Source organism: Etheostoma cragini, chromosome 23 (genome assembly GCF_013103735.1).
Source record: "Etheostoma cragini isolate CJK2018 chromosome 23, CSU_Ecrag_1.0, whole genome shotgun sequence".
Taxonomy (NCBI): Eukaryota; Metazoa; Chordata; class Actinopteri; order Perciformes; family Percidae; genus Etheostoma; species Etheostoma cragini.
Window position 1 is genome coordinate 12,866,036 of NC_048429.1, and position 21,443 is coordinate 12,887,478.

Here is a 21,443-nt window from a genome sequence, read left to right on the forward strand (position 1 = left end):
GCTGACACTCGAGTGCTAATTGGAGAGCTCGTTTCATATGATATGAACAACAAGTGGTAGTGATTGGCAATAGTTGACATTAAATGTCACTGCATACAATGGGCGAGGATACTGTGCACGATGTACGTGTATGACTGCAGGAGAAATTCAAACGAAGGCCACAAAGTGACATTTTGAATTGTAAATTATAGTATAAGATCTCACAAAGCAAAAAAATAATAAACTGCTGACAGGGATGACAAGAGAGGTCATGATGAAATCCATTAAAAAAAAGAAAGAAAGAAAGGAGTATACAGTAGCGGAAAAAAAAACAGAGAAATGGCTCGAAATATATTTAAAATTAACTTCAGCATAGTTTCTGGCCCCGTGTGTACTTCTCCCTGCTACGCGGTGCCTTGCTTTAGGCTATATTTGAAATTGCCAAGCACTCAGGTTAATCTAAGGGTGAAAATGGCAACATAAAATAATAAGATCAGAATTCCCACCTTGCCATCGATTTGGTCCATTTCAGATCCTTTCTGTATGTGTTCAACCTCATTATGTGTATGTTGGATTTGAAAGAAAAGCACTGGATTGAAAGTAATTCACAGGTGTCCACAATGTGTAAGTATGTGAAAACATACAGAATGTATGTGAAATTAAAGATTGTGTGTGTGTGCGTGCGTGCGTGAAAACACACAGTACTGAGAGAACAGGAAACTAACCAACTCTGTCATAAATGCTACATTTATGAAACTTGTAATGTCCTTTCATGATAAGATTGCATCATAGATGGACAATAAAATTGAGGGAGGAAATATTGACTCTCATGTGGGAACGTGACGGAAGGACAGAGAGAGAGAGAGAGAGAGAGAGAGAGAATTCTATGTGCGAGTGTGCATTTCTGGAAGACAGTACGGCTTGGTGTGTGTATGTATGATCGGGGTCCTGTCTGCAGAGACCCGTCTTATTGTACAGGCAGGAAAAGTGGCATTTCCCTCTGGGATGCTCACAGAATCTCTCTCTTAGTCCGTTGGCAGGTAGGTGATTTATTCATATTCCAGTTCTTCATCTTATCGTTTGTATAGTCTGATAGATATGAAGGTCTGTAGCACTACATTTAGAAGGTTATTTTCAGTAGGTTTTACTTCAGAGAAGTAATTAGAAATTGTGATTAAACTATGGTGTCACAAGAAATGCAAGCTCTTTAGAGCGTTTCTTTCACACAAAAAAACTAAAAACAGCAGTTTATGTTCTATTATTCATCTCTGTGGCACTAACACTGACTGACCCTGTTTGGTGGATACTCTAGGCCATGTAGCCTTTCAATAGTTGCCTTTTTTTTTTAAGGGTAGAGGATTGCATATGCAAATGATACTGAAATATGTGTAGGGGTTTATTTAGGAACATTAAAAGAGAAAAGGCACAGAGAAGCATCACCTCACCCTGCAAGTATACTGTATATATACACCACTTTAGCAGGTAACCTTTAGCAGGTTACGAGACAATCTCTTACAAACAGGCATGCACATTCTGGATAGGAAGAAATACAAACGTATATAATATATATAATTATATATATATATATATATAAACATATATATATATAAAAATATATATATATTTATATATATATATATATATATATAAATAAAAAAAACTCTGGGTAAAGTTGGGTTTCTTTTACAAAAACAATTGTGTTTTTTCTTTTTTGGGGCAAGGGAAAACTAATGTTTCTGTTGCACTTGATTATGGTGACATTTTATGCATGCATTAAAATTCAGCTTCCCTGAAATGTTAGATTCAGTGTACCATGCTGCAAGGACCAACATACATCTTTGATTTGTTTAGTTAAAAGTGCTCTTTAATCTCAATCTTAGCTAATCTTCGGACTCTTGTGGTTCCACACATTTGTTCACTTTGTTCACAATAGTTTTGACCACTGAAAATTCTAAACAGCACCTTCGCCTGGTAAATATTATTGTCCTATATGGTAAAGGACCATATTTCAGAACCTGAAAATGTCACAGTATCCTTTTAACAGCCATGCTAATGCTGCCACACTGAGCTACTTGCTAATTTCATGCTCCACGCAACAGGGATAATTTGGTCCCTGTCTGTCTTTCCGTCTGTCTGTGTGTGTGCCAGGGAGGAGAGGTGTGTGTATTTTGTGTGTTTTTCGCTCTATATCATTCATGTTTTTCTCTCTGTTTCTCCCTCTTGTCCTCGTTTTTATATCAATAGTGACATAGAGAAATAAAATGGGGTTAAGTCAGACTAAAGGCAAAATAGAAAAAAATATCGAGAACAGATTGCAGATAGAAAGAGAAGATGACAGAGACAGAGAGGAGGACAGAGGAAGCCTGTCTTGTGTTGGATGAGGTTTCTGAACAGATGGCCACACCACAGAGAGAAGACCACAGCGGAGACATTACAACACTCAGGTTAAAATCTCGCCTGGAAAAACACACACAGACACACAGAGACACATAGAGACACACAGAGACGCTCAGTGGCAAAGGGCAAGGTTTTTCGGTTTATTATCTGCATTTGCAAGAGACCCAAACACTCTAGGTTATTTGTCCCTGCAAGGCCAACACCTTCCCTGTTTTGTGGTGATTCATGGACATGCTTTAAGGACATCTGTCAAAAAACTACATTAATCTAGTTTGGAAATCCAGTAAGTTTAAACATTTATGAATATTGCATATTCTGTCGTGTTGAACAGGGGCCTATTCAACAACTAAATCACCTACCAAACAGAGAAACATTCTTGCCTCAGAGGTAAGGGGGATAAAGCATGACAAAAGCTCAAACAAAAACAGGACTACATGCGGACAGGGGAAGGGACACACGCTGACAAAGAGTTTTAATAGCTTATTTAACAAGAGCATCCTAGTTCTGAATCCTCGAGCACTAACAAAGCAAGCTCTTGTGATTCAAGAGCATTGTCCCTTGAGCTAAAGTTTTGGAAATCCCTGACCTACTCAAAAGAAGGAAATGACATGCTACGGGTTCTTTTGTGGAGCATATCCAATTAATTTAAGCACTCCAAATCTCCACCTGGTTGTATGATGTGGACCGTCTTTCAAAAGCGTCATTTAAGGGCAAGTGGAGAAGCGCAAGAGGTACCGACATGAAGGAAAAGATAGGATAGGGGAGTGTATTCAAATATGACGGCATAGAGGACATCGGGAGAGGAGTTGGAAGAATGAGAAAAAAGTTCTAAAAGCGACAATAGAAGAGAGCAGACGAGAACAGCGCTGTGCCTTGCTGACAGCTCTACTGAAAGTTTCATGATCAGAAGTGGCCTAATATCCCGACCAGGGTAGGACAGGAAATAAGGGACTGTCAAAAGAAAAGGTGTATGTGCGTGTTTGTGTGTTGACTAAAAGGGTGCGTGGGGTTTGCAATCCAAACGACATTGTGAAACATCAAATATTTAGAGGATGGATTACAAGTACAACGTGTAGTTGGGCTGCTGTCAAGTCAAGACAAAGCAACAACACAGTTTAATCATTCATCCCTTGTTTCTGTTCTAGATCTGAGGTAGACGGTGCAAGTGTGAGTGTTGTCTCATCTTGTTTGCTAGTGACCACTATATACTTTGACCTAATTCTTAGTTACAATCATGTCAATACATATGCATACTCCATCTGGCCGTCTAAACCCGATCCAGCTCCACCCTCCCCATAGAGCACAGTGACTTACAGAGTACCATGGTCTCAGATTTATAGGTGCCAACTCTCATCACCATGTCTTCATACTCTGCTGCAAACCATCCCAGTGCACACTGGAGGTCACTGTCTGATGAAGCCAGCAGGACCTTATCATTCGCAAAATAAAGAAAGGCACCCTGAGGCCCCCATACCTCAGGAACCGTCCAATAGACGGAATCTCTGTGCTGTGATGTTTTCAAACACAAAAAGCAATTTTGGGGATATGAATGTGAGTTGATTTGATTTGCAGTGATGCGAGAAATCAGCAACTTGTTTACTTTTAGGGTTGGGTACCGAATTCGGTACTTTTTTGGTTACCGACCGAATTACATCGGTTCTACAGAACACTGATTCACATTAAATCAAACGGTGCCAAATTCTGGTACCTGAGACCATGTAAGCGCAGGCTCATCGGTCCCCTGCATGTGTGAATCAGAGCTCAAGCTCAGACGAAAAAAAAAGAGGGAGCAAAGCTGTGACTCAAACTGAGTCACAGCAATGACGGTAAATCAGTTGCATGTGTTGTTACACCTTTCAATATTCCACGCAGACGATGTTCGCTTCAATATAATATACCGGTAATGGCGAGGCAAAAGGGGCCCGTGGTGAGTTCAACAAGCACACTTCCTTTGACACAGGTAGTGACAAGAGGGTTCTCTATGCCCTTGTGACTGTCTGACAGGCTGGAGGTTGGAAGGCAAAGCAACTATATTTCTAAATTACATTTCAGCAACAAGGCAATTCAAATTAGTTTACATAAAACATTAAAGAGCAGTAAATACAATATTAAAAGTTTCAATTCGAAAATGAATAATTATTTTTTGATAGGCTGTAGGGAATTACATTTTTAAAAAAAATCATTGCAAAGGGAAAGTACCGAAAAAAGGTTCCGTTGGGTACCGGAACTGAATTTCAGGTACCGGTAAAAATGTGAACGGTAGCCAACCCTATTTATTTCTGTTTTCATTTTCAGCCACACAGTAACTGTAACATTTCAAGATATTTAGTTAAACACAGCAGTCCGACGTTTATCTGACACTGCTGCTTTGCTTATTTTATGGACTATGTTGCTTTGCTAGCGTCTTTAATAAACCAAATCTATTGTTACCTATGTTCCCTTCTCAATGCCGGTCGGACTGACAGCTAGTTTGGGTGGTGCCATTTTCTTAAGTCTGACCCAACAGGTAAAGATCACCGACCTAAGGTTGGGGAAAGTGTTAAAATAGGAAAACATCAAACAAGCATTTTAGATGATGAGATCAGAGCATATCCAGTTGGTCGTCGTCCTTGTCTGCTCAGCGCTGTTACACTGTATGTAATTATTGTTAACGAACTCAAACGGTATACAATAATATCCTGTTTGTTGAGTGGGTCTGATAGTTCTCTGCTTAAACAAACATGTACTGTGTAAATCTATAAATCAGCTGAATAATTCAAAACCATAATGAATGAGGCTGCCAAATGGCTTTAACTCATCAAACAGTGCACCTACTTTCTGATGTCAAGATGTGAATTATGTTCAGGAAATGAGACATGAATTGTAAATAAATGTCAGGACACGGTATTGTTTTTTTTTATGATGTGATTACATTTAGATAGCAGTACTTTCTGTGTACTTCATATGCTTCTGGGTGATGTTTTTTGCTCATTGGATTGTTCTGCGTTCCTCCCCCCCTTTTTCCCTTTATTTTTAACTTCTTTCAGTAGGATGAAGATTAGATTTGTCATCGACCTCTTTACTGTGGATGCATGATGAAAAACAACGACTGGTTACTATGGACACCACGCAGACTTCACATACTGTATAATGGAGTATATTATGTAACAGAGCTGATTAGGTACAGAGCAGTACTGGGTCAGCTGGCATTTCTAAACAACCACCAAGCTGTGTTCAATTATGTGTTAATAACTTTATCAGGATTATTGTAGGAGTATTGGGAAGGCCACTCACTCTGGTTCAAACACAATTCTCTTGATGCATATTTGCAAAATATGTCCTCACATATTGATCTTAAAGTCTTCCCACTTCTCACCAACTCACCCTGTCCAACAACCAAGCAAAAGCAAACACCAAAATACACCTTCAAGACCTTCCTATCAAGCTCCCCACCTCTAAATATGTCCGTCTCTCCTGCCAGCTGGCTTTGGTTTATTCCAAATGCACCAGCAACAAACGGCATAAATGGGAGAGCACTGTAGTTTGTTATTATGATTTTGTATCAATCCTTCACAAGAGTAACATTCAGTGCCTATCAGGGATGATAAGGGATGGCTGACCAGGAAGTGGGTCCATGAAAACATAGTGCTGCTGTCGGGTCAGCCAAAGTGTTTTCTCTAAGAAAAATGTGATTCTCTGGCTTCCTAATCACCGATGTCCACATAAGTCATGCGAGTGCAGAGAGTGCACTTAAACTGGAGGAGTTGGAGTGTTCAGCATTCGTTTTTATTTTCAGTTTGGCTTACACTGCGCTGCAGCTGACCCAGCAGTTTTATGTCATTGAGAACAGAGAAAGTGAAGAGAATCTTTGCTCGCTGTGATCAATAACCGCGAGAAGGATTATAGAAATATATGAATATTTGGAAGCAATGGTAATGCTGAAATTCCTGGACTGAAAATGTTGAAAGTGCTCATATAATACTTTTCCTGATTGAAATATAGTACATATGTAAAAATGAAAGCAATTATCAGACGATGGAGAAAAAAAAAAGAAGGTGTTTTTCTCCACCCTGAGGTTGCCGTAAAGTGCAACGTTATGTATAATTAGTCAAATGTATTTTTACAAGCCAGCAATGGAGTTCTATCTGCTTCCAAGGGTGCACAAACTAAATCTGACACAAAATGACAGTGGTGCTTTAATTGAAGTAAGGCATGAAAAGAAAAACACCATCCTTGCCTTTCTATGGCGTTTACCTGTCAGCTGCAATCTATGTCATGCTGCCTAAAGTTTAGTCAAGAGTTCAGAAAGATTCAGACAAGATTCATGTGGTGTTGTTAGTTCATCCAAGCTATGGTTTGTTGAGCTGTGGACTAAGCTTTATTTTAATTTTGTAAGTCTTTCTACTTCTTCTCTTTTTTCTCATTTCTCTTTCTATCCCCTCTCATTCTGTTTTTCAACACCCAACTTCATACCTTGATCAATCATTATTTAAACTTGTTTCCCTTTGCCCATCTACTCTTGCTCTCCTAATGCTTTTAACTGCAACATAAAGTCACATATACAGAAAGGTACAGTTTTTGGATGAAAGTCCCTAATTTGTGTAAATGGGAAGGAGCTATGCTACATTACAGCTGTTAGACAGTGACTTCACTGTGGGAATGTCAGACCTCAGAGTTACAATTGCAGATGTCAGATTTTTGAGCTACGCAAACAAAAATGGGTAAATATGACAACACCATCTGCATTTTAACCAAAAAAATGAGAAAGACACTCTGATTGATGCTGAGAACAGGCAGGAAGAACAACAGGAGGGGACACATGCAGACAATGCTACATATGTTTGGGTAACTAACCGGCACAGTTGGAGGAGCCACCAATGGAGAAGTTTTGAACTTTACTTCAACTCTCAATTCATCTTCATGCTCCTTCTCTCCACTTTCCACGTCTAAACGAACACAGCGCTCACGTGTCTTAAACTCTCAACCTTGGCATAAGATGGAAAATCCATTATATATACTCAGCTCAAGCTCTGGACTATCCACACACATTCAAGCATTTACACACACACCCCACTGAATCAATAGCAGACATTAGGTGTTATTGACAACGCCAACTGAGGTTAACAATCTGTAGGCACCGCCTAATAAGCTGTGTGCAAATGTGAAAGGGCAGCGGAATGAGCATGTCCAGATGTGTTTGAATAGGATTAAGATCCTGCTGCACACATCTAGGTCAACACAGTATAAGGCCTGACCATAGACAGTTAAAGAAATGGACCAACAGATGCCGTTGTTCTGGACGGAGACCAGTGAAGGATATTAGAGGCACTTTTCCAGTGATGGCTGAGCGTTACTGTGCAGCCTCCAACTGAGCTTGAAGACGTAGATGTGACGTGAGCTACCTGTCTGAATGTTGTAAGTCTTCTGGTAGCTGGGCCAAGAGAAATCTTAATCATTCCCAATCTTGCAGAGATGGAGAGCGTAGGTATATGTTAAGAGATAAAATAGGCAATGGCTCATAATTGCAAACTAAAATTCTAGTCAACATTAGTAATTAAACCTAAACAGCTAATATAAGTCCAAAATGTCTGTGAGCTTACCCTGTACTATACGGTAATTCCTCTATTGTGCAACAGTAAGTCGCGTGGTTATGACACAATTGTTAGCCTATTTTTACAAAAACGCCTGCTAGGGAACCATAACGTTAGCTACAAAGTAATAGAGCCTTTTATACATTGTCGTGTTTCTTTAGAAATAAACAATGGACAGATAGAGTCTTTAAATGCTCCAGATGTAAAGATATTTGTCAAAATGAATGGCAGTCAATGAAATGCTAATGGAGGGCGATGGCTCGTTAGCATCAAAATTTAGCCATAGGAGCTCCACGCAGGATACATATTTGCTGCAGGCGGATACCGACCGTTTAGCCAACAGATTCTATCACACAACTGCATCCTCCGCAGCGAGCTGAAAAACAAAAGTTGAGTCCATTGTGGTCAAAATGAATCTCCCACTTAATGTGATTTCCTCTTTGTCAGATGAGACAGGCAGAATTGTGATTTCCACAACAGAATTTGGTGCCAGACAAATTGCATTTGTGTCAGTTTATGCGCAAATGTTTTTGATAGGCTGACTATCAAATGCTGGAATTAACGGACTGTTCTTTCATTGTTGATGCAGATTTCAATGCTGTGTGGGACCCAAACATTGATCGGTCGAACGCAAAGGACAGCAGCCACCCGGCTCAGGCTACAACTGTTCTAATATGGGCAAGCAGCTCGGGGCTTATAGATATTTGGCGTGCAGTTGATCCCAACTGTAGGGATTGTTCCTTTTTCTCCGGTAGACATAAATCTTTCTCCAGGACAGATTTTCTTTTTGCATCCCTTCAACTATACCATTCAACTGATAAAGCGATATTACTCCTAATGGCTTTGCCTGACGATAAAGGGGTCCTTTGCGCCACCACAATTGGCCAATTGTCTTAAAGTGCGGTCACATTTAATTTTTGGAAACAAAAAATTTCAAAAAGATTGATCACAAAAACCACATTATTAGGCTTTACTTTGAGACGTGCACACACGCACGCACACACACCTTCTGAGGGAATCATTATCAGAGAATATCCCCATCTCTGAGATCCCATGCAGAGACAGAAAGATAGAAACAGACAGATAACAAAAAGGCATAAATAACAATAGTTTTCACTTTGTGTGTGTGTGTGTGTGTGTGTGTGTGTGTGTGTGTGTGTACCTGGTAGGTGTCCCACAGTCTGATTGTGCAGCGTAATGGCAGCTCCCTCATCAGGAGGTTGTTCATCCAGCGGAAGGCAAACTGCAGATACTCCACCTCGTACTGCTGCATGTGGCGGTGCACAGACTCTGTCAAAATAATAATAATCACAATGTAAGAATGAATATAGTCCACCAAATAGTGGAGATAGATGTACAGTATATGAGGCAAAAAAATCCTGGCAAGGATGTGGCAATATTAATGGTGACAGTGTGTTGATAGACAGATTCCTTCATTGCTCCCCTCTTTGTTAATAAAGTACTGCAGTCAGTGTCACACGCACAACCAATCACGCAAACATCCGCCTCCTCATAATAGAGATGTAATTACAGAGCTATCAGAATTGTCAGAGAAAAGCTTCACACCGAACTGATAGGAGAAAATGGAGAATATTTGTTGTTAAATACAACTCCAAAGCAAGTGCATGTCAGCCCCGTGAGGAATGGAGTGCGCACAATGTAGGTCAATAGCATCCAGAGGTGAGGACAGGCAGCAAATTTATGAAAGGTATAGAGTGTGAGCATATCATTTCTCCGACATTATTGCTATATAACTGTATTTTTGTTTATCTCTGTCATACAAGGTTAAACCCCATGGGGTTTTAATAAAATTGTCTATGGGAAGTCAGGTAATTTTAATATTGCATAAGCTCCACACTGATATTTAATCATCTATGTGTGGGATTTTTCTCCCCCTACACCTCAGTGTTAACTAAAGTCAACCTACTTCTTCTGGGCACACTCATTGGTCACGTCATTTAAACCCTGTCAAAACGGACACTTTGTTTTAAAATGTAGCTCTTCAGTTTTTGCATGAGGCGGGCTGTGTTTCCTATAAGTCTCATTTTCTGTGCTACATGATTTTCCTGCGGGAACAGAAAAAAAAGAAGAAATAAAAAGAGACATTTGGGAATTTTGAAATGGCTAATGGCTGCCTCTATGGGAATTTGACATAGGGGTGTGTATCCTCATGCCTCCTGTATTTTAAAGAAGAACGTTTATTTAATTACGAGACATTTTTTCATTCACAAAGAAAATTTGTGTCCTTAAAGGTTGGAATTTTTCAAATTGTTGCTATTTTTTTAATTAAAGAATTAAGATCAATTTCCAAAAGATGTTTTTTAATGGTTGATGGTTATTCCTCTTTTTAACCAACTTTAGTATCGTTTCATAAACTCATGGAGTACCACTGTATGTCTGAGCCCCCATTCAAAACAGATTTCCAGCGAAAAGAAACTAGGCCAACCAATCACAACCATTTATCTCACGTGGGGCGGGTTTAAGATAAATGACTGATTGAGGAGCTGATGGAGGAGCGTCATGATGAACGCAGTCAGAGACCGTAACCGGTATTCTCTATCAACCATTGCACCAGCCTTACGAAACTCAGATCAAACTGTCAAACTAGGCAGTGCTGATCAAATATGAATCAAGAGTACGTTACTGTATTGCCTAAAATGTTTTAAGAAATATTTTAGTGCACTGTAAACCCATGTTTAGAGCTGGGCAATATAACAATATATCGATTTCGTGATATGAGACCAGATATCGTCTTAGATCTTAGATATTGTAATATGGCATAAGTGCTGTCTTTTCGTGGTTTAAAGGCTGCATTGCAGTAAAGTTATGTCATATTCTCAACTTACCAAACTGTTATATCATATATTATTATATATTATTTGTCTTTACCCACTTAGTCATTATATCCACATTACTAATGATTATTCATCAAAAAGCTCAATGCTTAAATATTTTGTGAAAGCACCGCTGGTCAACACTACAATATTGTTGAGGTATCAATGTTGGTTATTGGTTCAAAAACATCGTGATATTTGATTTTCTCCACATTGCCCAGCCCTACCTATGTTTATTGTAATGAAGCAAAATGTTGCCTGTGTAAGTCATTGGCGTAGCTTTTGGAAAACAATGAAAAGATGAACTACATTAGGCTTTAGCTTCACAGTCAATACTTGTAAGTATTCTTTGTTGTTTATGGGAAAATACAGAAAATCATTAGACTTATTCTTTGAGATAGGTATGATGGATTATTCTTTGCAAATTGCCGTAATTTAACTTGCTGGTACCAATTACAGCTGAGAACAGCAAGAAAGAGCTGAATCTAAATATAATCAGTCAAGACGGCACTTTCACTCAGTCTGTGACTTTCCAAACATAAACATCAGCTGGCTATTAGATAGCCCGCATCTGTCTCCCTATAACCATAAAATGTGTTCAGTTTTCTCCTTCTATAATTAGTTCAGATTATGTTCCCACTGCCGACAAACCACACAGAGAGAACAATATGTTGCGTCTGGCCATCTCAATGTGTTCTCAATGCGGAATTTAAAAATCAGTGGCGTCAATGTCCGTGTGATGGCGGGCTGCCGTGAACGCTCGCTGACAAGAAAGGATGAGAAGCAGAAATGTCGGCGGAAAATTTGCTGCATATGAGGCTGTGACTTTGTTCCTGGCTCTGTTCTAGAAAAATGTTTGTTTCATGCTTCTTTACATAACAAAATTATAAAATACCACTTAGTATTCAGCAACTCCCATTTTATAGTTATCAAAACAATGACAGTCGTTTTTACACTCATTCTAACACACACACACACACACACACACACACCCACACACACACACATTTCATAATAAAGCTGTAATTAAAGAGCTGTCAAAGACATCTATAAGAAAAGCCAGTTAGGGAGGATATATAGCATTTTCTTCTCTCAAACTCTGTGCTCTTAATCAGAGCACTTAACACCCCCCCCCCCCACACACACACACACACACACTTACAGCTTAAATAAAGCTCAAATGATAAAACATTGTGCAAGGTGTTTCTAGCCAAGAACACACACATTAGCGTGCTCAATCAACGCACAGCTAATACTTGAATTTTACCTGTCTTCCATTGCTCACACATGCATGTTGACAATTATGCACACACTCCAACACATGTGCAAGGCACGAAGTAAATACAAAGCGATAACTTCGCACTCGTCTCTGCAGTTTAATTATCACACGCTGCTGTAAAAGCATAAACAAGGCAAGCTCATTAACGGCGAATGCATCATGGTGACAGATCCTAGCTAGCTGCCAAACAGAGAGGGAGAGACTGGAACAACTTTAGACAATGTTAAATTACACTAATGAACTTGCTCTGCCTAATATTAGCGCCTTCACCAAACAGAGGGGAAGAGGTGCGCGATGGGGGGAGTGGTGGAAGGGAGAGTCATTTGTCATGAGGAGTAATCGCAGTAGGAGAGAGGGAATGGAGAAAGGAGAGTTATCAAACAAAACAAAAAAAGAACAGGGAAAAATTGAAAAATAAACATGAACGATGAAACAATGGAATGAACTTAAGCGCTACAACTTGTGACTTTTTAACCGAGGGCTGCGGTCCAGCTGGCACAGTGCTCGGCATGCTGGGTAGCGAAGTTACGGGGGCTGAGGGAGGTTCAAATCTTTCATAGACGATGATTGACGGATGAGTCTTGTCTTCCCTCCCACTGCTGGTTGAGGTTTAGCACGGAGGCCATGATGCCGGCTAGTCCGCTCCCCGCAGTGGACTGTAGCCCGCGGCTGGGGACGTGCGGGTGGACAGCAGGAGGTCAAAGGTCGTACAGTGACTAGTGAGCAGCTCCCAGGATTCTGCTGATAAGGCCAATTCTGCCTGACTTCCTGCTCTCTTTGGTACAAAAGGTAATTACAGTCACACTCTTTCACTCTCCTATTGGCTGTTTTTCTTCTTCTTTTTTAACCATTTCACTGTCTGCTCTAGCAGAGCTGATTTTTTTTACATTTGCTTATATTTTTTCATTGTGAGTTGTTCCAATAGCTTCCTATCTCTGTAATATATTGTATTTATAAATAGAGAATGCAATCATCTCACTGTAACCTTTATCCATTTCTCTTTACTTGGTTCTGCACAGCTCCTCGCCCCCATTAGTGCTATACGTGTCAAGCTTTTAATTTCCCAGTAATCATTTTTTTTTTACTATTTTACAATGATACTAGTACTAGATTTTCCACTTAAAATTCCCTTTAATGTTTAAAACAATGGGTCCTTGATGTCAGTCAGAAATGGACAGAAGGTTTCTCATTTCTAGCCAGTGACTGTTGATTTTGCAAGCTGAAATAACACAGTATGCAAGCAAATTATTCAGTTGTAGGTAGCTAGCTCATTAAGCTAAGGTTAGCTTCAAAAGTTAGCCTCACCTGATAATGTTTCCAGATGACTTGTTATTAAGCAAGAAGCCCGTAAAGGATCTTAAATATGCAATTAATTGCTACATATGAGGATTGTACAAAAGCTGATGTATCTTATCTTGTATTTTATACTTTAACATTAGAAGTTGTGAATTTTTTTTTTTTCGTTTTTTTTGTACGTAATATTTGATCCCGGAGACATAGGCTGTAGAGCAGAAACCCCACTATTTAATACATTCCTTACAATTTTGCTCTTGTGTTTTTAGGTTTGGGAAAGACAAGAAATAAAACACTATCCTCCAAACCCTTTCAGAGTATTGTCCTCTAATGCCTTCTAGTTGAGGGTTGCTAAGCTATGATTGGACAATTGCTGTTCAAGGAAGGTGTTAAGTGCTACTTTTCCATGCAGCAAAAATGCACTACACACACAAAGTATTTTTTTTTGTGCTTGTAGATACATGTTTTTGTCCGTCTCTGTGTTATTGTATATAAATAACGTGTGTACATAATATTGTGTGTGCATACAGTATATGTTTGTGTTTGGTCTCACTATAAATACATCTCTGTTATTAGTTTATCCGTCACACAGAGAGAAACACCCTGTGGCGAGACGCAGCTATAACAAGTAAAAATGGAAAAGTTAAATAACAAAGTCAAGTACAAAAGATAGAGTCCAGTGAGTGATGCTTGCTTACCTATTCCTCTCACACAACAAACAACCACAAGGTCACACATTTGTTACCGATCGCCAAAGGGAGACTGCAGCGATTGTGGGATCAGATAAGTTTTATGGTGTCACTGTATATATCAATGTGTGTGTGTGTGTGTGTGTCTGTGTGTGTGTGTGTGTACTGTCACTGTCTCTATCCTAAACATTAGACAATCTTGTGGAGCCTGGTGCATGACAACAAGTGGATCAGCAGACCTCATGCAAGTATATCATGTATTTAATGTGTGTGTCTCAGATGATGCAAACGCTTCAGAAAACTCTAAATGACATGCGTAAACTCAATACTGGCTGCTTGTAAATGAGCTTGTGTGAATAGCAATAGTTCATTAGAATAACTAATGCACAAGAAACGCCATGTAACATGAGAAATACCATCCTAGATGCTCAGCAGTGAAGAGAAGGAAAACCGCATCACATACTGTCAGTATTTAAAATCAAAAGAGACCCAAAGGGATAGCGGCCTAAATACAGTTACTGTAGTGACATAACCTTCACATTTTCCAAAGATGTCTGTCCAATTTGCAGTTTATTAAGTACAATATGTAAAGTTGCTGGAAGACAGACAGCGTAGAGGGAATGAACATGGTAGATGTGATGTCTGGTTGTGGAGGATTGTGTGGGAAGACAGGGAAAGATGGTGTAATTGACCTTGCGCCCTGGTAACACCACAGGAGGCCTGAACCTGAACTCAACACAGCTTTAAAAACATGGCACAACTTCAAATCTCCAAAAACTCCAGAAAAGCAAAACGCATGTGTCCACAGCGGGAATTCATATACAAATCCGGCCCCAATAAATACACACTACGCAAACAGATTGTGTAAATATACACAGGCTGTCATGCACACAAAATGCATAGCCACTTCAAACAGCAGTTGCCGCTACAGAAAGGCAAATTATCTTACTTTTTTTCAAAGCCATATAAACAATGTAGCAGTTTTCTGCCTTTTATTATGCAATGCAGCCACAATCCAGCTACCAGACATTTTACACAATTCAGGCTCAGAGTGTGTGCTGCCAGTGTGTCCTCTCATTAGCATAAATAAATTCACCTTTGGGCAATTTGCATGTTGATGAACTTGTGCTAATGCACTTGCATGCAACTATACACAGAAAGAGATAAGGGAGAGATAAAGAGATCAGAGAAGCGTTACAGACATGCCGACAAAGTGGCTTGGCTTTTGAGGAGATACACGTGCTAGCGTCAAGCAAGGCTAATAGGAGTTAGCGTCACTTATTACAAGTGAGATAATTACAGAGAGAGCGGGTCTGAGGGAGGGGCGAGCAGAAAGAGTAACAAAGAACATTCAAAGTAAAAGCCTTTCAACTAAGTCCCCCATTGTTTTCAACTAAAAGAAGTGGAGTAAAGAAATAAACATCTTTGGTTTTTTTCTACATTTACGTAAAACAAACAAAAACCTGCAGAATATTTAGTATAATGAACGTATCTTTTAACTTTGTCGTACTGGGAAAATTGACTGAGCTGAGGACAAGACATCTTTTGTCAAAGCAACCTTAGTCATAACACTTGAGGGAGAAGGTGATTTTTTCCCCCCAGCCATTCTAGAACATGAACCGGTGACATTATCAGACCTCATCCTGGATTGGTGTTTAATTGGCGTTTTTTTGACTCTCAAAATCATAGAGTTGTAACTCTGTTCGACATGTCTGCTGCATTTGACAGAGCCAATCATTCTATTTTTCATTGCTATGTCACCTAAGTCCTGCCATCCGCTGTGCCTTTCAAAAGGTAGAAGAGTTATTTCAAAAAAAGTTAGATTACAGGGAGGGAAAATGGGAAGGAGGATAACATTGTGCAAAAATGGCTGTGACCTCTTGGCACAAATCCACTCTTTCTTTTTCTCCCCCACTGTGCTAAAAGACGTGGCGGGTTATGGAAGGTGGGGATATTGTCATAAAAACTGCACATTATCTTTCTTTCCCTCTCTGTGAATGTACAGTGTATGTTCATGTTTTACCTCTATCTGACAGATATATAGGAAGAGGTATGTGCAGTCGATTTAAAGAAGCAGAGAAAAGGTGAGAGAGAAAATGCTGCGAGTCAGACAGATCAGCAATTTCCTATCCTTACCGTGCCGTACTGCAAACAATAATGCAATTAAAAAGGTCAAAAAGAAACTCCCACCTTCCCGCTATCCTCGCCTCTCCTCCCATTGGCTTAACAAACACCCCATCAACTATTAAAGTCCCCCACAAAACTGATCCAAGGCTGAAACAGAATACCCATATTAACAGCTAAAATGTTTTCTCTTGCTTTTTTTGGGAACTCGCTCGCTCTCATGGAGAATGACTAATTTTTCAATGTGCGCTACATTGTGTCCAACAAATCTAAAATGAATGATCTGCAAGATTAAGTACCATTAGCGCTGGTAATGCAATAGTTTGGTAATCTCAAAAGAAAAAGACAAAAAAATCGTTAACACAGACAGAAAAAACAATAAAGAAACAATAAATATGACCATAAAATCTATTTTTCTATCTAGAGAGAAATGGAAATGTCTGCACCAGTTGCCAAAACATGTGCCTATTGTGAAAAGACGGGACCCCACCCTTTATCCAGCTGCACAACACTCTGGATAACCCTGCATCTGATAAGCGCTGATAGGTAATTTTGGGAAAGATGAGAGGCGATTGTTCCCAAAACAGATGCTATGTCGACAGAGGGGCGAAAAACAATCCTGTAACACAAGATAAAGACTATCTATGATCTCATTAGAGGTGGCTGTGTCAAGCTAGCGAGGTATAAAATGGCTCTGCCCCAACTATGATGACAGGGCACTTATGGAATAAATACAGTGAAAATGTCAAGTCATTTTTTATGTCTTTGCCGGGGTGTGGCGGAGCTTGGAAGAACTTTGCTTCTTTATTTTATCAATTTATGTATTTTCTAAACCCATAAAAGGGGACACACACACTCCAAATGTACACACATGTACAGTATATATGTTGTTTTCCCTCCCAGAGAGGCAACAACATCCAACGCTCTCACACGACTGCACTCTCTATCGAAACGTTACTCTGTCACAGTCACGCATGCAAACAGACAGGCCTGCGCATGCACACTAACTTTCTCTGACATTCACACTCCTGCGCACACACACGTACAGTATGCACTCTCTCTCTGCATCCATTTGGATGCAGCGGGCAAGTCCACCACTCTCTCGGGCTGACAGAGCGGGTGACAGGATGGTCGGGCAGCACCAAGGTTAGCCAAGAACATGACCATTGTGCAAAAGCTTAGCTTCAATAAGACCTTGTTTTGCACACTGCACCGTGGGCCGCCGCAAATGCCACACAAGTGACAGAATTAAGTCTGGATGGACAAACCGTTCAAACCATATTTACACATTTATTGCTTTGACATTGTGAAAAAGAGAAGGAGGAAACAGATGAAAAAGTAGCGTTGCTATTTAACACTTACGTGCTGTGTATGAGAACACTGTGTGCGTAAATTAACTGCCATCCTTGTGCAAGCCATTGTTTTGCGCGAATAATCACCAACACATTCCCATTTCCCCCCCGACAGACGAGTGGAATGACAATCAGCAAGATCACAAGTGTCATGTAATCTTTACGAGCGCGGAAGAACCAAGGCGTGAAAACAAATGTAACGTCCTGGTGTGTACCCAGTTCTAACACAAACATTTAAACTGTCAAAGGAAGTTTAGGTGTTAACAAAACTGTACGGGGAAAAAACTCCTCATGAAAGGAATTTTTAAAGTGACTTTTTTTTTAATTATTCCTGTTCCCTGGCAAAGCATCTCTAAAAACTTAAAAATATACATGCAGGATAAGTGCGGCCCAATCACCGGCCCCTTTCCACCTCTCTGCATGTATACGTTTATGTGAGTGAATGCACAAGTTAACACCCCCCACATTGTCAGACTAATCATTATTCTCTTTTTTTCAAAGATGTGTAGGCAGGAATGAAAATTCACGTGATGCGTGCAAAATCTATGGCTCGTGCCAATTTAAACGAAAAATGAAATAAATCCAACTTACATTGGAAAAATACCAGATATATTAAGATCTGTAAATTTCCTCTCAGTTTTCACAAAAAAGAATTTAAGAGAAAAAATTGTGAATGAAGCTTAATGTCTTGTAGAAAACCACACGGAGGGGGATTTTTGAGTTAGCGTGAATAACCGTTCAACCAGTGTCCGAGGGAGAAGAGATAAAAAATGAAAAAAAAAGATGGCTGATACACAGAGAGGAGAATCAACTGGAAAGACAAGAAGAAGTAAATGGAAATCAAGTCTAAATGGCGGAGCTGGGAGCAGAAAGTACTTAATGGATGGGTGCAAGGATGGATGGACGGAGACAAGGCAGATGACTCACCATCAATCCTGCTGACCAGCTCCTCCAGGGCCTTGACTTTCCTCTGGATGCCTGGCTGGGCAAATGTATAGTTGTCCTGAGGAGAAGAAAAAACACGCCGAGTCAATACGGGCCGAGGCTCTCTTTGGAAAACACCTAAAACGATTGGGTCTGTAAGATGTAATATTTATACTTTAAGCATTTGCTGACTCCCAACGTGAATACAAGCTGGAATCAAATAGGTTTCAAACGCTTTGGATAAACAATTACAAGCAACCACAAGGAGTAAAAAAAAAAGTCATACTCGTGGAAAATACTCCTGTACACCTGATATGACAAAAAGGTGCAAGGACGGAGATAAAGCAGATATTTGTATTAAAAGGAATATGTGTCTCTAAACTTGTCAGACAAGCTGTGAAATTGATCTCTTGTTGAGAAAACTAACAAGATTAGTTGCACATTGACGTTTTGCACCCTTAGGCCCGAGAGTGAGTGTAACATTGCACACGAGCGAAGAGTTTGAAATGTATTTATTTTTTCACTTTCAGGACTCATCTTGAAATAGGGTTGATCTGATGGACGATTGGCGATGACATTCACCCCATCAACACCAGGGCGGGGTTTTTTGGTGTGGCGCTAATGGCATTCATTGTGTGCTCCAAAAGTACCGGTTCGGATTTACCTACGGCACACAGATTGATTTTGCAAGTGCAACTACAGGTGGACACTCAAGCTGTCACATTGTCCCCGAAATCACCAGTTTGGATAGTTGTAATTACGTATTGCCTCTGGACAGCAGCAACAGAGAGAAAGAAAGATATAGAGAGGGAAAGACTGTGTGTGTGTGTATGTGTGTGTGTGTGTGTGTGTGTGTGTGTGTTAGATCAGAGAGAAAAAGAGGACAGAGAGAGGCGAGAGAGCTACTGTTACAATTACAATAATTGTTTTCAAATTTTTACAGTCTGTGGACCACGTTAATTCATAACGAAAGAACGTAGAAGATTGATAAGATGACAGACTTCCTTTAATGCTTAATAGTGGTGGATACAGCTCTTGTAGCGGGCCTGTGGCAATATTGGCTTGGATTTTTAGTCTGGATGACTTGCACAGCCCACGTCCGCGGTCCGAGTGCTCAGCACTCAGTCAACCAGCTCAGCCGAGAGGAGAGATAGCAAGACACGCAGCGAGAGCGCACTGGGAGCAAGATGCCTGAATATTAATTAATTGATATCACCCTTAACGAACACTGGCACGACAAAACAAGTGTGGCTGCGAATGTGTCTGGAAGAACACAAAAGGGGGAGCCGTGAATGGGTCCCGGCTTCTGATTTTGGTGTGAAGTGGTGGACTTATAAAACATTACAAAGAGCTGAAGGTCCTTCATTTCACTGCCGTCCCCTGCACGCTGTTACTGTGCCTTATCTGGGCTGGGTACAATGCCAGCTGGTTAAGAAAACAAGTTAAAATTTGAAATAAATATGAAGCCACGTGTAGGGCAAAATGTAGGAAGATAAACACCAGGCATGTAATGTCCTTGATGGTCATTTCAGAATTGGCTTGCCACATTATGTGCAAAAGAAGTTACTAAAAGTGCAAGATTTCACAGATGTTATGTTACTGGTTTTTATTAACACTGTGACTCTTATACCATTGCTTTTAATGTATTTCTGACAGCTATGTGTTAAGCTCATTTTATATGTAGCTTTTATGTTTAGATTTGTTTTTCATTGCATTTGGTGTTTGATAAGAAACAGAGAGGTAGGGGTTTATAAGTAGCTTAGTCTCATGTTGCCAGATCTCCACAACACTGCGCCAGCTGTGTGTGTATTTCTTTAAACCAATCACAAAAGTCCTGGGCAGCGCTAAGCCTCGGATGCAGCAACGGCGCCCTTGCAAAATTGGTAGCGGAGACAGGATTGGATTGCAGGTTTTATCCCAGCAATGTATGCTACATGTGGTAAGCCAGGCAAGCTGTAGCTTAACCAACTTATGCTAGCCAAAGTACTTTACGGTTTAAGACAATACCTAGCAACCGGCGCCCAGAAATAAGGGTGTCCCCTCCAGTCCGGGAAAAGTTTATCTAGTTACTCCGGAGATTGGGTGATGACTTGGCTTCTGAAGCAAGGCGAGACGATTCAATGGGGGATGCTGTGGACATCATAGGTTTTGACATTTTAATCTATAGCATGATTTAGTTATAATATACTAGGACGTTTTTGGGATATGAAGACGCGCGCGCACGCACGCACGCACGCACGCACGCACACACACACACACACACACACACACACACACACACACACACACACACACACACACACACACACACACACACACACACACACACACACACACACACACACACACACACACACACACACACACACACACACACACACACACACACACACACACACACACACACAGTTTCCTTGAGGGGTCATTTCAGTGTGGCTGGAGAACAGCTGATGTGGCAAACTATCCAACAGCTGGAGAGAGGTAGAGAGATGGAGAGAGAGAAGAGGAAAAAGAAAGAAAAAGAAGTCATTTAGCAAATAAACAGCTCCAGTTGTCCTTCAGGCTCAGCAGAAGGAAGGCGCGTGTGTCCTCGGGTCCATCAGTGGCTGGCAAGGTAGAAACCGCATTCTCTACGGCTTCTTGTTATTCCTCCATCTACAGCATCTCACACTTGTTTCATCCCTCCATATTCTCTAAATGTGTCAACACTTCATGTTTCCACTTCTCATTTGACCCACTTTTATCGCTCACAATTAATTGATTAAAGTTTCAACAATATTAATAGCATTCCACAATAACTGAAAAAACTTTGACTATGTAAGTGTATCGTTAACAAATATGTGAACTATAGCTAGATTGATTAAAGGGGCAGGGCAATGAATCAGCCTATAATAGCATTTTTCAGATATATCGGTATTGGTGTATATTTCAAGATATTGCATAACAGAAATTCTAAACTGATTGGTTTCAGGAACAGTGTCTCCATTACATAGTTTGTCAAC

At 40.2% G+C, this 21,443-nt stretch overlaps 1 protein-coding gene and 1 long non-coding RNA gene across 3 annotated transcripts in view; both read right to left on the reverse strand.

Moving 5' to 3' along the window:
- The window catches only part of LOC117938760, a 12,594-nt gene extending 4,682 nt beyond the window's left edge, over positions 1-7,912 (reverse strand). The window contains exons 1-2 of the long non-coding RNA XR_004655476.1: positions 7,902-7,912; positions 6,817-6,820 (exon numbers count right to left, since the gene is read on the reverse strand). This is a non-coding gene — a long non-coding RNA (uncharacterized LOC117938760). The remainder of the gene's footprint in view (positions 1-6,816; positions 6,821-7,901) is intronic.
- The window catches only part of tbc1d22a (TBC1 domain family, member 22a), a 116,976-nt gene that overhangs the window by 24,314 nt on the left and 71,219 nt on the right, over positions 1-21,443 (reverse strand). For both annotated transcript variants that reach the window (XM_034863619.1, XM_034863620.1), the window contains exons 11-12: positions 18,445-18,520; positions 9,109-9,236 (exon numbers count right to left, since the gene is read on the reverse strand). In XM_034863619.1, the coding sequence (XP_034719510.1) occupies positions 9,109-9,236; positions 18,445-18,520 (204 nt within the window). The remainder of the gene's footprint in view (positions 1-9,108; positions 9,237-18,444; positions 18,521-21,443) is intronic.